This window comes from Chrysochloris asiatica, unplaced genomic scaffold (assembly GCF_000296735.1).
Source record: "Chrysochloris asiatica unplaced genomic scaffold, ChrAsi1.0 scaffold00308, whole genome shotgun sequence".
NCBI classification, from domain to species: Eukaryota; Metazoa; Chordata; class Mammalia; order Afrosoricida; family Chrysochloridae; genus Chrysochloris; species Chrysochloris asiatica.
The window spans coordinates 1755821-1768427 of NW_006408826.1; the positions used below are offsets into that span (position 1 = coordinate 1755821).

At 41.0% G+C, this 12607-nt stretch overlaps 1 protein-coding gene across 1 annotated transcript in view; it reads left to right on the forward strand.

The window, feature by feature from the left end:
- MCF2 (MCF.2 cell line derived transforming sequence) overlaps positions 1-12607 on the forward strand; it is a 122712-nt gene that overhangs the window by 108106 nt on the left and 1999 nt on the right. Inside the window, exons 23-26 of the mRNA XM_006874982.1 lie at positions 3267-3359; positions 4404-4482; positions 6044-6110; positions 10403-10512. Of these exons, the coding sequence (XP_006875044.1) occupies positions 3267-3359; positions 4404-4482; positions 6044-6110; positions 10403-10512 (349 nt within the window). The remainder of the gene's footprint in view (positions 1-3266; positions 3360-4403; positions 4483-6043; positions 6111-10402; positions 10513-12607) is intronic.

Here is a 12607-nt window from a genome sequence, read left to right on the forward strand (position 1 = left end):
ACAGAGAGGATGATAGATTTGAACTGATGACGTTATTGTAAGTGGTCCAGTGCTTATCCTACAGTGCCACCAGATAGGGCTTCAAAAAGTTCATGGAAAATGGAATGAAAAGATAATGGAATTTTTCCGCATACTTCTTGAAGCCCCCTTGGGATGTGTGTATATATGCATACACGTATCCATATATATGCATATGCACATATGCATGCATGTGTATACACACATACACATATATACATAGTCTGTATAATTTTCCAAACAAATGAGTGTTTTATATTTTAGCTGCACATCCCTTTGTTTAAAAGAAATCTGAAGAAGCAATCTCATTTATGAATGAGGCAGAGCAGAGTTTCTCAGCTTGAAATAAGAGAGTTAGTGAGTACAGTGCTTTGATTGATCCTCTCCTCTCCTCTCTTACTCCGAACCCCAGGACAGTCTGCAAGGGGGCTCCCTAGTGTACTGCAGAGTCCCAGATCCCCCATTAGCACTCTTGCACCAATGGTACTGGGTGGAGGTGCATTCATGGTGCACAAAAGACAAGGAGAAAAACGGTTTTCTTTTTTTTTGTATCCTTTTCCTCAACTCAGTTTATAAATGAAAGCCATTTGTGGTTCACCTACTCCCCTCCTTCTCCCTCATTCCCGGCTGTCTCCCTTCTCGGGTTTCCCAGCTACCTTTAGTGGAGTCCTATTGACACCTGCCTTGTCCTACCCCTACCCCCCCGCCCCCAGAGTGCTCATAAACACTTTCAAATTACTTTCCTGTCTTTTATTAGCAAAACTGCCATTCTGGGCTACTATTGAGTTGATATTAAATTGAAAGCAGTATTGTAGAGTCACCAGTAATTCAGTGACACTCCCAGCTGGTTTCACATCAGTCTGTCATTGGTGAATTTGATTGTTTATTTAATTTCAGCATTGCAGTTTTACATAGTAAAAGCAATATAGCATTGGTTATAGAAAATTTGGAAAAAAGAGACAATAACCAATCTGTGGCGCTGTGGGTTAATGTGCCACACTGCAAAGCCATTTGAACTGCAAGATCGTCAGTTCAAGCTCAGCAGCTGCTCCTTGGAAACCCTATACAGGGTCGTGATAGGTCAGAACCCACTCAACAGCACTTAGCAACAACAACAACAGCATTTTCCAAGTACAGGTTCTCTGGTGGTGCAGTGGGTTAAGCATTGGGCTGCTGACTGCAAGGTCAGCAGGTCAAACTCACCAGCCATTCCATGAGGGGGAAAGATGATGCTGTCTGTTCCCATAAAGAGTACAGTCTTGGAAACCCTCGAGAGCAGTTCTACCCCATCCTTTACAGGGTTGCTACGAGTTGAAATGGACTCAGTGGCATTGGCTTTCAGCTAGTCCCCAACTGCTACCAATTTTGTTAGGTTTTCACCTACTGTATTTGAGATCATCACCAATATATTTGAGAATCGGTAACATTCTTAGCAGTGATAATAAAGAGGAAAGAGTCCCTGTGTGATGCAAACTGTTAAGATGTTCAGTTGTTCACCAAAAGGTTGGAGGGTCAAGTCTACCCAGAGGCACCTCAGAAGAAAGGTCTGACAATCTACTTCTAGAAACTCAGCCATTGAAAACCCGTACAGTGCACAGTTCTACTCTGATGCACATGGGGTCTCCCTCAGTTCGATTCCACTTTATGGCAGGTAGTTTTAATAACAAGGACAAGATCATTTGTCCTAAGCTAGGCCTGAGGTGTTTATGTTAAGAGGGAGCCAGAGCCTCCGGCTTTGCTTAGGAGTTTCCTCATGGATGTAGCCACCCTGAGGTGTTCCCTACTGAATTCCTGTCCCAGGGTCAAGTCCTTGAGCCCCTCCTACTTCTACTTTCCCACAGAAGCTTTACTAAACCTCAGTCTTTATATAACAAATGCCCATTTGCTCATTTGATGTCAGCAGTCCATCTTCAAGCCCAGAAGTCTCTAGGAGTGTTTTAAATCTCTAAAATACATTGAAGGAGATCATAGATTTTGCAGTCGATCTCACATAGGGTTCAGCTCTCTTTCTGTCTTTATGCCTGCGCCTCAAGATGGTATTTTACCTTTCTTTCTGAAACTTAGGCATGTTTAACTGAAATCCATTTGATTCACATTTTGTTTGTGGGGTGGCCATAATATTTCCTGGCATGGTGCTGTAGAATAAGCAATGGACTGCTAACTGCAAGGTTGGTGGTTCAAACTCACCAGCCACTCCTTGGAAACTCTACACAGGGGTGCCATGAATTGGAACCAACTCCATGGCACTTAACAGCAACAACATAGTATTTCTGGTTGGTATTGACGTTTCATTGATTTTTCATCTGTCACAGTAATGGGCACACCAAGAAAGTATTTCTAGATTCCATTAGAGTAAGGAGGGACCAGTATGAAGCAATGAAGTCATCAAGAATTCGAACTGCAATGGTTACTATGGAAACAGACAGGGTGGAATAGATGTGAGAAACATTTCAATAGAAAGTAGTTGGACTTGGTGACTTGCTAGATACAGGTAATAAATAATATATGCTATTTGAAGGAAAAGAATCTACGTACTCTGCTTTGTTTCCACTGTGGTACCTGTTGTTCTTGAGTGCCGTCGTGTTGGTTCCGACTCAATCACTGGATAGGGTTTCTGAGGAGCAACTGGTGGGTTTGAACCGCTGACCTTGCAGTTAGCAGTCCAGTGCTTATCCTATAGCGCCACATCAGGCACTTTTATGATCATCCCCATTTTAAAGATGGGAAAAATAAGGCACAGAGAGGTGTCATCCAAAGACACACTGCTAGTGAGTGGTAGACTGTACTTCTATTGCAGTAATAATTTGGAATATTAACCTACCTGTCATATAATTACTAAAAATAACCATTTAAATCTTTATGGAAACAGACCTCCTCATCTTTTTCTTGTGGAGCAGCCACCAAGGCTCCATAACTTTTCACACTGATGTTGAATTACTTTTACTTCTAATGACACAATCATTGCTTTTCATAGTGTGTGATTTCTTTATAACAGAAGTTAATCTCAGATGAACCACTTGGACATACAGATTGAGGCTGTTTGCTGCTGTCATCGGAACTATAAAGAACATAGTTCAATAAAAACCTTGAAATATTTTGGTCAACAACTCATCTCATAGTTGTGGAGTATAGAATGTATATTTTGCCAGTGAACAGTTCTGATTAATTTAGAAGGTGACGAGGTAAATTTACTATGATTTCATCTTCAAAATAAAATACTCAAGAACATGTTCACTTCCATTTTGTAGATGGATGAAGTTGGAATCACTGAATATGTGAAAGGAGACACCCGGAAGTTTGAACTGTGGTGTAGCAGGAAGGAAGAAGTTTTTATTATCCAGGTAGGCCCTTTGATTTTATTCTAGGAGCCATAATCTGCTTTAAGATGCAAAAGTCTACATTTGAAACAAGAATTTTGGTCACATGACATGAATTCTCATCCCATAGCATTTGAGTATTATTCATCGGGATCTATTTAAACATTTTATTTTTCGGTAGCGTAGGCATTCTTTTACTGTCATTGAGAGATGCCTGTGGTATTTTCTAGGGCTTTTCGTTTTCACAACTACACTGGGAGGTTTATCAACTGTAGCTGACAGCGTCCCAGGCATTTTTCTGTCCCATGTGGGCAGCATTCAAAGGGCTCCTGATGATGAGATATAGTTTATGACCATTCAGATTTGATCTCTGTTTCAAAAATAAACATACTTAAAGCCCTGGCCAGAGGTGCTGTAAGAGGATGTAGTCATTCCAAGAAATGTTTGCATCATGACCCGTGAAAAGTCATATACTGTAATCTGTTGACAGTGGTCACTATTATTACTTTAGTTAGTTGAATTCTGTACTTGTGACTACCATCCATTAAAATATGTTTTCATGGTTTGGTTTAGCCAGACCATTTCTGGTATCTTTTATGAACAAACTTGAAATTACGACAGATGAGTGGTGGCTGTTTGCAATTACATAATGGAAGACTATTTTAGGCGGCTTTCACTCTCTCATCTGTCACTACAAGTATTCTGTAACTGATTAATTACCTTTTCAGAAACAGTCCAACTGACATCAGTTTGCCAAAATTGAATGTAAAAATATTAACAATTTGTAATGAATCCTTCTGAAAAAGGGAAAAACAAAGTGAAAGTATATTTTATATGTTCTCAGTGTTGTTAATCCATTTTCTCAGGGCCATGTCCAAATGGTTTTTACTTATTTCATAGAATCTATATATATTTTTTTGCTTTAGAGAACTTTTAAGAATCAATGGGTTAGAACGTGACTACAGGGTTCCAGGATGCTTTATCATGTTGGAGAAGCTTAATGATGATTGTTTTATTATAAAGCATCCTCTTAAAGAATTGTCACCTCCCTTCTTTTTAAATCTTTAGGCTCCAAATACAGATGTGAAGATGTCGTGGTTAAAAGAAATCCGAGATATTTTATTGAAACAGCAAGAGCTTATGGCAGGTAAATTCAGCAGGACAATGAAAGCTCATTCATTCGCTCAGATTTTATGGCTACCTTTGTAGCAGGGGTGGGGAACGTCTGGCCCGCGGGCCACATAAGGCCCTCGAAATCACTTAGTGTGGCCCTGCCAAGGCAACTGCAGTTCCAGCCATCACATTGTTGTTGTTACGTGTCATTGAGTCAGTTCTGAGTCTTAGTGACCCTGTATAGGGTTTCCACAGAGCGACTGGTGAGTTTGAACCACCAACCTTGTGGTTTGTAATTGAGTGTTGATCCCACAGCACCACACCAGGATTGTTTTGTTGTTAAAATGCTGTCGAGTCGGTTCAGACTCATAGCGACCCCATATAGGGTTTCCAAGGAGTGTCTTGTGAGTTTGAACTGCCGACCTTACAGTTCAAACCGACTTTGCAGTCCAGCACATTAACCCACAGTGCCACACCAGGACTACACACCCAGACCTTAGGGGTGAGCTAATTAAATGTTTGGCCAAATATAGCAGGCTAATTTGTCGGTTGATAATTTTGTATGGCTCAGAAACAATATTATAAATTTTGGCAGAAAAAGGTTCCCCACCCGTACTTTATATGGACTGAATGAAGAGAATGAAGCGATATTTATAGACAGTCCCCTAACTGTTTTTAGGTCTTTAAGTGGAATTTGTAGACCACAACAGGTGTATACAGTTCTGATTTAGCCTACTTTAGTGCAAGAAAAGACTCTGAGCCTTTTCAATGATTTCAAAGCTGCACATGTGGCAAGTGAAAGTGATTGTGATGAAGAATTTGCTGCCCATAGGGATTGGCGTCCTGGTGTGGTGCTGTAGGATAAGTATTGAACTGCTAACTGCAAGGTCCGCAATTCAAAGCCACCAGCCACTCTTGGGAAACCCTATACAGGGTCACTGTGAGTCGGAACAAATTGGTTGGGACTTAATAACAACAGGGTTTGATTCAATCCTTTCCAAATTTCTATCACGTTAATGGGCAAGTAGTTATCTGTAAGTTAGACAGTCATAACCCGGGGGCTGCCTATATTTTGTACTTTTTTTTACTAAGTTTTCATTGTGAATTGAATGAAGGTTTACAGGGCAGATTGTCAGGTTTACATTTAACATATCATAGTTCGTTTCATTTATATAATTTATAATGAAAGGGTTTGCTAAACTTATTAGTAATGAGGTCAGGATTCAGAAAATTGTTTAAATAGCTTTGGAGAATGAACTTTACATTGGTAGATGAACTCTCAAGTTTATGAAGCCTTTGAGAAGCAACACAAGACGGTCAGTGGACTTTATTCTGAGTCCTTCCTATGAGGCAACTGTGCTTAGGATTTCAGTAATCATGATTTAGTAATCCAAGTTCTAGTTCTAAACTTGCATCTCTTGACTAAAATATTGCATGGTTCAGCCCTCTCTCAGACCCAAGTTCAGATTGGCTGTTTCAAGTCAGAAAAGGTTATGTTTAGTGTGTGTGTGTGTGTGTGTGTGTGATTGACCTTCAAGGAAGTAAGAGGAGAGGCTTCTGAATGATGCTTAAATAAGCCTTGTTGTATTTCACAGTTAAAAAACGAGAGCAACGGAATCAGGTGGCAGACCAGGATCAGCTTACTCTTCAGCAAAATGATGAGTAAGTACTTTTTCTGTAAGGACTAGCACTCCCATCTTCTGTTTTCTCTAAATAACAGGAAACAGTGTAATTAAAGGACGCCTGACCAACACCACTTGCCATTTTAGCAATAATCCATCCAATTCTATAAATACGTAATTTTATCAGTTTTAGTTTTATACGTGGAACCTGATATTCCCTAATAGCTTTTCATTTGCTCCCCCCTCTGTGTTAAAGATGGTAGTGGTGGGTGGTTAAGTGCCTTGGAATTGGTTCCGACTTATAATGACCCTGCACAGGGTTTCCGAGGCTGTAAATCTGTACAGGAGAAGAAAGATTTATCTTTCTCCCACAGAACAGCTGGTAGTTTCAAACTGCTGACCTTGAGGTTCGCAGCCCGACATGTAACCACTGTGCTACCTCAGCTGAGGTTGGGCTGGTTTTTAAACACAGTTGCTTCTTAAACTATCCTGGGTCGGGGTGGGGGCATTGCAGGTGGAATAAAAGTAATAAAAGCCATAATGACTTTCTCTTCCAAGTATTTTTGGTCACTTTCTATTTGACTGTTGTTGTTGTTAAGTGCTGTTGAGTCTTTTCTGACCCCTAGTGACCCTGTATAGGGTTTCCGCAGAGCGGCTGGGCGCCTTTGAACCACCGACCTTGTGGTTCAAACTGACCTCGTGGTCCAGCGCGTTATCCTGCACCAGGAGAAATGTCAGAATATGCAAACAGAGCAGATAAGGACTGCCAGCGCTACTGGCTCAGCCTTGTGGCCCCTGTCCCTGCGGGATTGGCCTTTTTTGTTTGCCTTGCTAGTGTGAAGTCTTTGAGGAAGGGGATATTCCTAAATAACAGCAAAGCTGCTGGATGAGAGCTGTGGTCTTCTGTTGAGTTCACTCAGACTCATGTTTATTCCATGCACAATGGAATGAAATGCCGCTTACTTCTGCCCATTGCCATGATCTGCTGTGAACTGGACTGTTGTGATTTCTCTGCCTGGTCTGGAAGCTCTGCGGAAACCTATTCAGCATCATAGCAACATCCAGGTCTCCACTGACAGGCAGATGGTGGCTGCTCATGAGGGGCATTGGCCAGGAGGAACCCTCACTGGCCACATAGAATGCAAAACTTCTGCTCCAGGCATTCTGAACCACCAGCCTGTAGGCATTCTGAAAGGTGAATTTTGCATCAAACATTTACAAGCAGAAAGAATCCCCACACTGATTCCAACTTCCTGGCACAGAAATTTATGATGCAGTATCTGCATGATATTGACATTCTTGAATTACTTCCCAGAGATACGGATTTTCTCTTTGTTGTGCATCATCTTTCAGAAAGTGTTGGTTTGTCAGTCACCTTAGGTTGTTGCTGTTGGGTGCTGCTGAATCGATTCTGACTCGTAACAACCCAATAAGACAAAGTAGAAATGACCTATACAGTTTCTTAGATCACATCTTTCTCCCACAGAGTGGCTGGTGGTTTTGAACTGCTAACCTTTTAGTTAGGAGCAGAACACTTAATCACTGTGCTACCATGGCCCCTATTTTTTAAAATCTTATGTGAATAAAGTCTTTAGGTTTGAAATGTTCATTGACTTAATAATAGCTGACACAAACACAACAATAGGAATTAGTTTAAGGTTTCATCTTCGTTTATCCACATCTTACCTAATTCAAAGAAAGATAAAGCAGTTACTCCTGTAAAGATTTACAGTCTTGGAAAACCTAAGGAGCAATTAGATTCTGTCCTGTAAAGTCACTGTGAGTCGGAATCGTTTTGATGACAGTCAGGAAATGGTCTACCTAATTCACTGAGGTTAAAAATCTGTAGAACAATGTGGATTTTACACACTATACCTTCCCTAGTTGTTTTATTGTTGCTGTTAGGTGCTGCTGAGTTGCTTCTGACCAGCAGAATGAAACACTCCCCAGTCCTGCGCCATCCTCACAGCCATTACAATGTTGCTGCCACTGTGTAGATCCATTTTGTTGAGGGTCTTCCTCTTTTTCATCCACACTCTTCTTTACCAATCATGTTGCCCTCTCCAGGAACTGTTCCCTCCTGATAACATGTCCAAAATATGTAAGATGAAATCTCACCATCCTTGCTTCTATGTAGTATTCGGTCTGCTTTCCCAAGACAGATTTGCTTGTTCTTCTGGCAGCTCATGGTACCATCACCATAAATCAAAGACATAACTTTTTCTTCAGTCTTCCTTATTCATTGCCCAGATTTCATATGCATATGAGGCAGTTGAAAATACCGTGACTTGAGTCAGGCACACCTTACTCCTCAAAGTAATATCTTTGCTTGTTTATACTTTAAAGAAGTCTTTGGCAACAGATGGTACCCAATGCAATACATCAGTTAATATCTTGAGTGCTGCTTCCGTGGGTGTTGATTGTGGATCCTAGTAAAATGAAATCCTTGACAACTTCAATATTTTCACCAGTTATCGTGATGGTCCTTATTGGTCTAGTTGTGAGAATTTTTATTATCTTTACATTTAAGTGGAATCCACACTGAAGACTGTAGTCTTTTCTTTTTTAAAGTCTTTATTGTGAATTATGTGATAGTTTACATGGGAGAACATTAGCTTTACATTCATCCTATATTGTATTTCGTTTCATTTCAATGATTACAATCCCCTCCATGCATCATCAACCAACCAAAGGTACACCCTGCAAGACTGCCTCCCGGCCACCAGCAAACAGCCCGTCTTCCTCCCTGAGTTCAGAGTCCCCAGACGCTTCATCTCTCCATGTCATCATCTCTGACTCCATCTCTGACATCACTGCTTCTCTGGATAGGGTCCTGCACTCCGCTCTTCTCCCTTGATGGTCCCAGGGACCTCCTCTCCTGGACTGCAAGATCAACCACTCCCCTCCTCTTGTTACAAAATGTCTGCCTTTTCATTTCCAACCCTCACAGTCTTTGATCTTCATCAGTAAATACTTCAATTCCTCTTCCCTTTTAGCAAGGAAGGTTGTGTCATCTGCATATTGCACGTTGCTAATGAGTCTTCCTCCAATCCTGATGCCGAGTTCTTCATCTTAGTCTAGTTTCTCAGATTATCTGCTCAGCATACATATATGGTGAAAGGATACAACCCTGACACCCATCTTCCCTGATATTAAACCACATGATATCTTCTTGTTCTGTTAGAACAATTGCCTCTTGTTCTATTTACAGGTTCCTTATGAGCACAATCAAGTGTTCTGGAATTCCCATTCTTTGAAATGTTGTGCATAGTCTGTTATGATCCACACAATCAAATGTGTTTGCATACTCAATAAAGCACAAGTTGACATCTTTCTGGTGTTTTCTGCTTTCAGCTAAGATCCATCTGATGTCAGTAATGATATCCTTCCTTTCACATCCCGGTTTGAATGCAACTTGAATTTCTGGTAATTTCCTGTCAATGTACTGCTGCAACCATTTAAAAATTATCTTTAGCAGAATTCTACTTGTGTATAATACTAACGGTATTATTCAATAATTTCCACATTCTGTTGGATCACCTTTCTTTAGAGCGGGCACAGATATGGATCTCTTCTAGTAGTTTGGTCAGGTAGCTGTCTTTCAGTTTTTTGTTTTGCATAGAAGAAGGAGCACTTCCAGTATTGCACTCTTTTGTCTAAACATCTGAATTAGTGTTCCATCAATTGCTGGAGCCTTGTTTATCACCAGTGTCTTCAGGTAGCTTGGACTTCTTCCTTCAATAGCACTGATTCTTGATTATATGGTTCCTCCTGAAATGGATGATCATTGACCACTTCTTTTTGGTACAGCATCCATCATCTTTTGATGCTTTCTGCATCATTCATTGTTTTCTCCATAGAATCCTTCAATATTACAACTTGAGGTTTGAATGTTTTTCTTCGGTTCTTTCCTCTTGAGAAACAGCAAAATTGTTCTTCCCTTTTGATCTTCAGCCTCCAGGTCTTTGCACCTTTCATGATAATACTTTGTCTTCTCCAGCTGCCCTTTGAAATCTTCAGTTCAGCTCTTTTGCTTCATCATTTCTTTCATTTACTTTATCTACTCTACATTCAAGAGCAAGTTCCAGAGTCTCTTATGACATCCATTTTGGTCTTTTCTTTCCTACGTAGTGGGCAGAAGTCTTATCATTGACTAATAGAATGCATCTGCTGGCTTAGATGCTAGAGTTTATGCTCTTATGTTTTATAGATTATAAACACATGAACTTAAAAAGGGGTATCACCTTTGAGTGGATTAACAAATGGCATTTTAAACTTATTACTCTTAGACTGCACCCAAACTCTTATTTGTGTATACATTCACTGTTTCAGAAAGCAACAGAGAGGTTTAATGAGCACTGAGGAGACTGAATCGGAACACGCTGGCGCTGTAGTGGAGGTTAATGAAGGTACCCTGCCGGTTCAGGCAGAAGCAAACACAGGTATGAGTAGTGGGCATCGAAGATCATTATATTCATGATTGTGTGCATTTTCTACCGTTGTTCATTTGGAAAAGCTGTCTGCTATTTTGTCCACAACAAAACAAAGTTAACCCATTTCGAAAAGGATTTTATGTCTTACATATGCCAGACACTCTGGTGGGCAGTGTAGAGCCATAGTTGTCAGAGCAGAGTCCCTGGAATCCCAGAGCATCACCTGGAAGCTTGCTGTTAGAGTCAGAAACTGGGATAGGAGTTGAGTCCACTGAGATTTAGCAAGCATTCCAGGTGATTCTGATGCATGCTCACCGATGAGCCCCTGCTGTAGTGGATACTGAGATGAATCAAACACATGCCGAGATACTGGCTTCCCTGGTGGTGCACTGATGACTTGCTCAGCTGCAAACCAAAACGTCAGCGATTTGAACCTACGAGCAGCTCCGTGGGAGAAGGATGTGGCATTCTGTTTTTGGAAAGATTTACAGCCTCGGAAATACTATGGGGCAGTTCTCCTCTGTCCTGTATCGGCTTCAAGGAATGCATACTTCACTTATGAAAGGTTTCATGACCAGAGAAAAATCATTTTCAGCTGGACTAGTTCTTGTTTTAATGCAAATTGTGTCACTCAGAATGATCGATTTCAAACTATTTAATTCAATAAATAATATAACAATGTATGCCAGGGCTTGTACAGAGTGCTGAGTATACAGTCTAATTAAGATACATTCAGCCACTGTCCCCACGAAGCTAGGACTGTAGAAAGGTAATTCCATACACAATTAAAATGAAATATCCTAGGTGTTAGGACAGGGAAGTTCAAGGTGCCTTCGAGTTGTACAACAGGGTCAGCCATTTAAACAAGGCTGGGAACAAAGACCTAACATAGTGCCCGATACCCAACACTTAAATATGATGGTCCTCACTCTGGAAAAAGGGAGCATGGTGGCTCCAAAGGATAAGCGCTGGACTGCAAACCACGAGGTTAGCAATTGGAGGCCACCAGCTGCTCTGCATGAGAAAGATGAGGTTTTCTGCTTCCACAAAAGTTTTAAAGCCTTGGAAACCCTATACTGGGTTGCTCGGAGTCAAAACTGACTCCACGGCACTTAACCACAACCATAACCACTTATTGCTGTTGTTGTTGTTAAGTGCTGTCTAGTTGGTTATCACTCATAGCAACTCTTTGCAGGGTTCTGAGGAGTGTCAAACCAATCTTAGGGTTGAGTGTTAATCCTGTGGTACCACACCCACTAGTTAAGGAGAAATAAGTAATTAGAAGTCTGCCCAACTTTCCATTGTCCCTTTAAAGGTCACATCCCTGAGGTTGCCTGTACTGTTGTCCCCAGAGCAGTCAGGAGACAGTCTGGGGCCATAGCCTTCATTTTGCATAGGAGGAAACCGAGCCAGAAAAAGTTGAGATAACTTCTCTAAGGTTATATTAAATTTGGAATATGGCCAAGGTGAGGTTCTGTTCATTCTGTCTTTGATATGATTGCTTTGTTGTTGTTAGGTGCCATCGAGTTGGTTCCAACTCATAGAGACTTTGTGCACAACAGAATTAGATACTGCCCAGTTGTGGGCCACCCTCAGAACAGTTCTGTTTGGGCCCATTGGTGCTGCTACTGTGGCAATCCATCTTGTTATGAATCTCCCTCTATTTCGCTGACCTTCCACTTTACCAAGCATGATGCTTTTTCTCCAGGGACCAGTTATTCCTAATAATATATCCGAAGTATGAGAGACACAGTCTCACCATCCTGGTTTCTTAGGAGCATTCTGCTTGTACTTCCTCCAACACAAGTTTATTTGTTCTCCACGGCACTTTTAAGATTCTCCTCCAGCACCATAACTCAAATGCATCCACTCTTCTACAGTCTTCTGCATTCATTGTCCAACTTTCACATGCATATGAGGTTTTTGAAAATACCATGGCTTGGGTCAGGCGCACCTTAGCCCTGGAACGGACATCTTTGCTCTTTAACACTTTAAAGAGATCCTTGGCAGATTTTCCTAATGCAATATTTCATTTGATTTCTTAACTGCTGCTTCCATGAGCATTGATTTGCTTAATACAAATCAATTATCTCTCTCTCTCTCT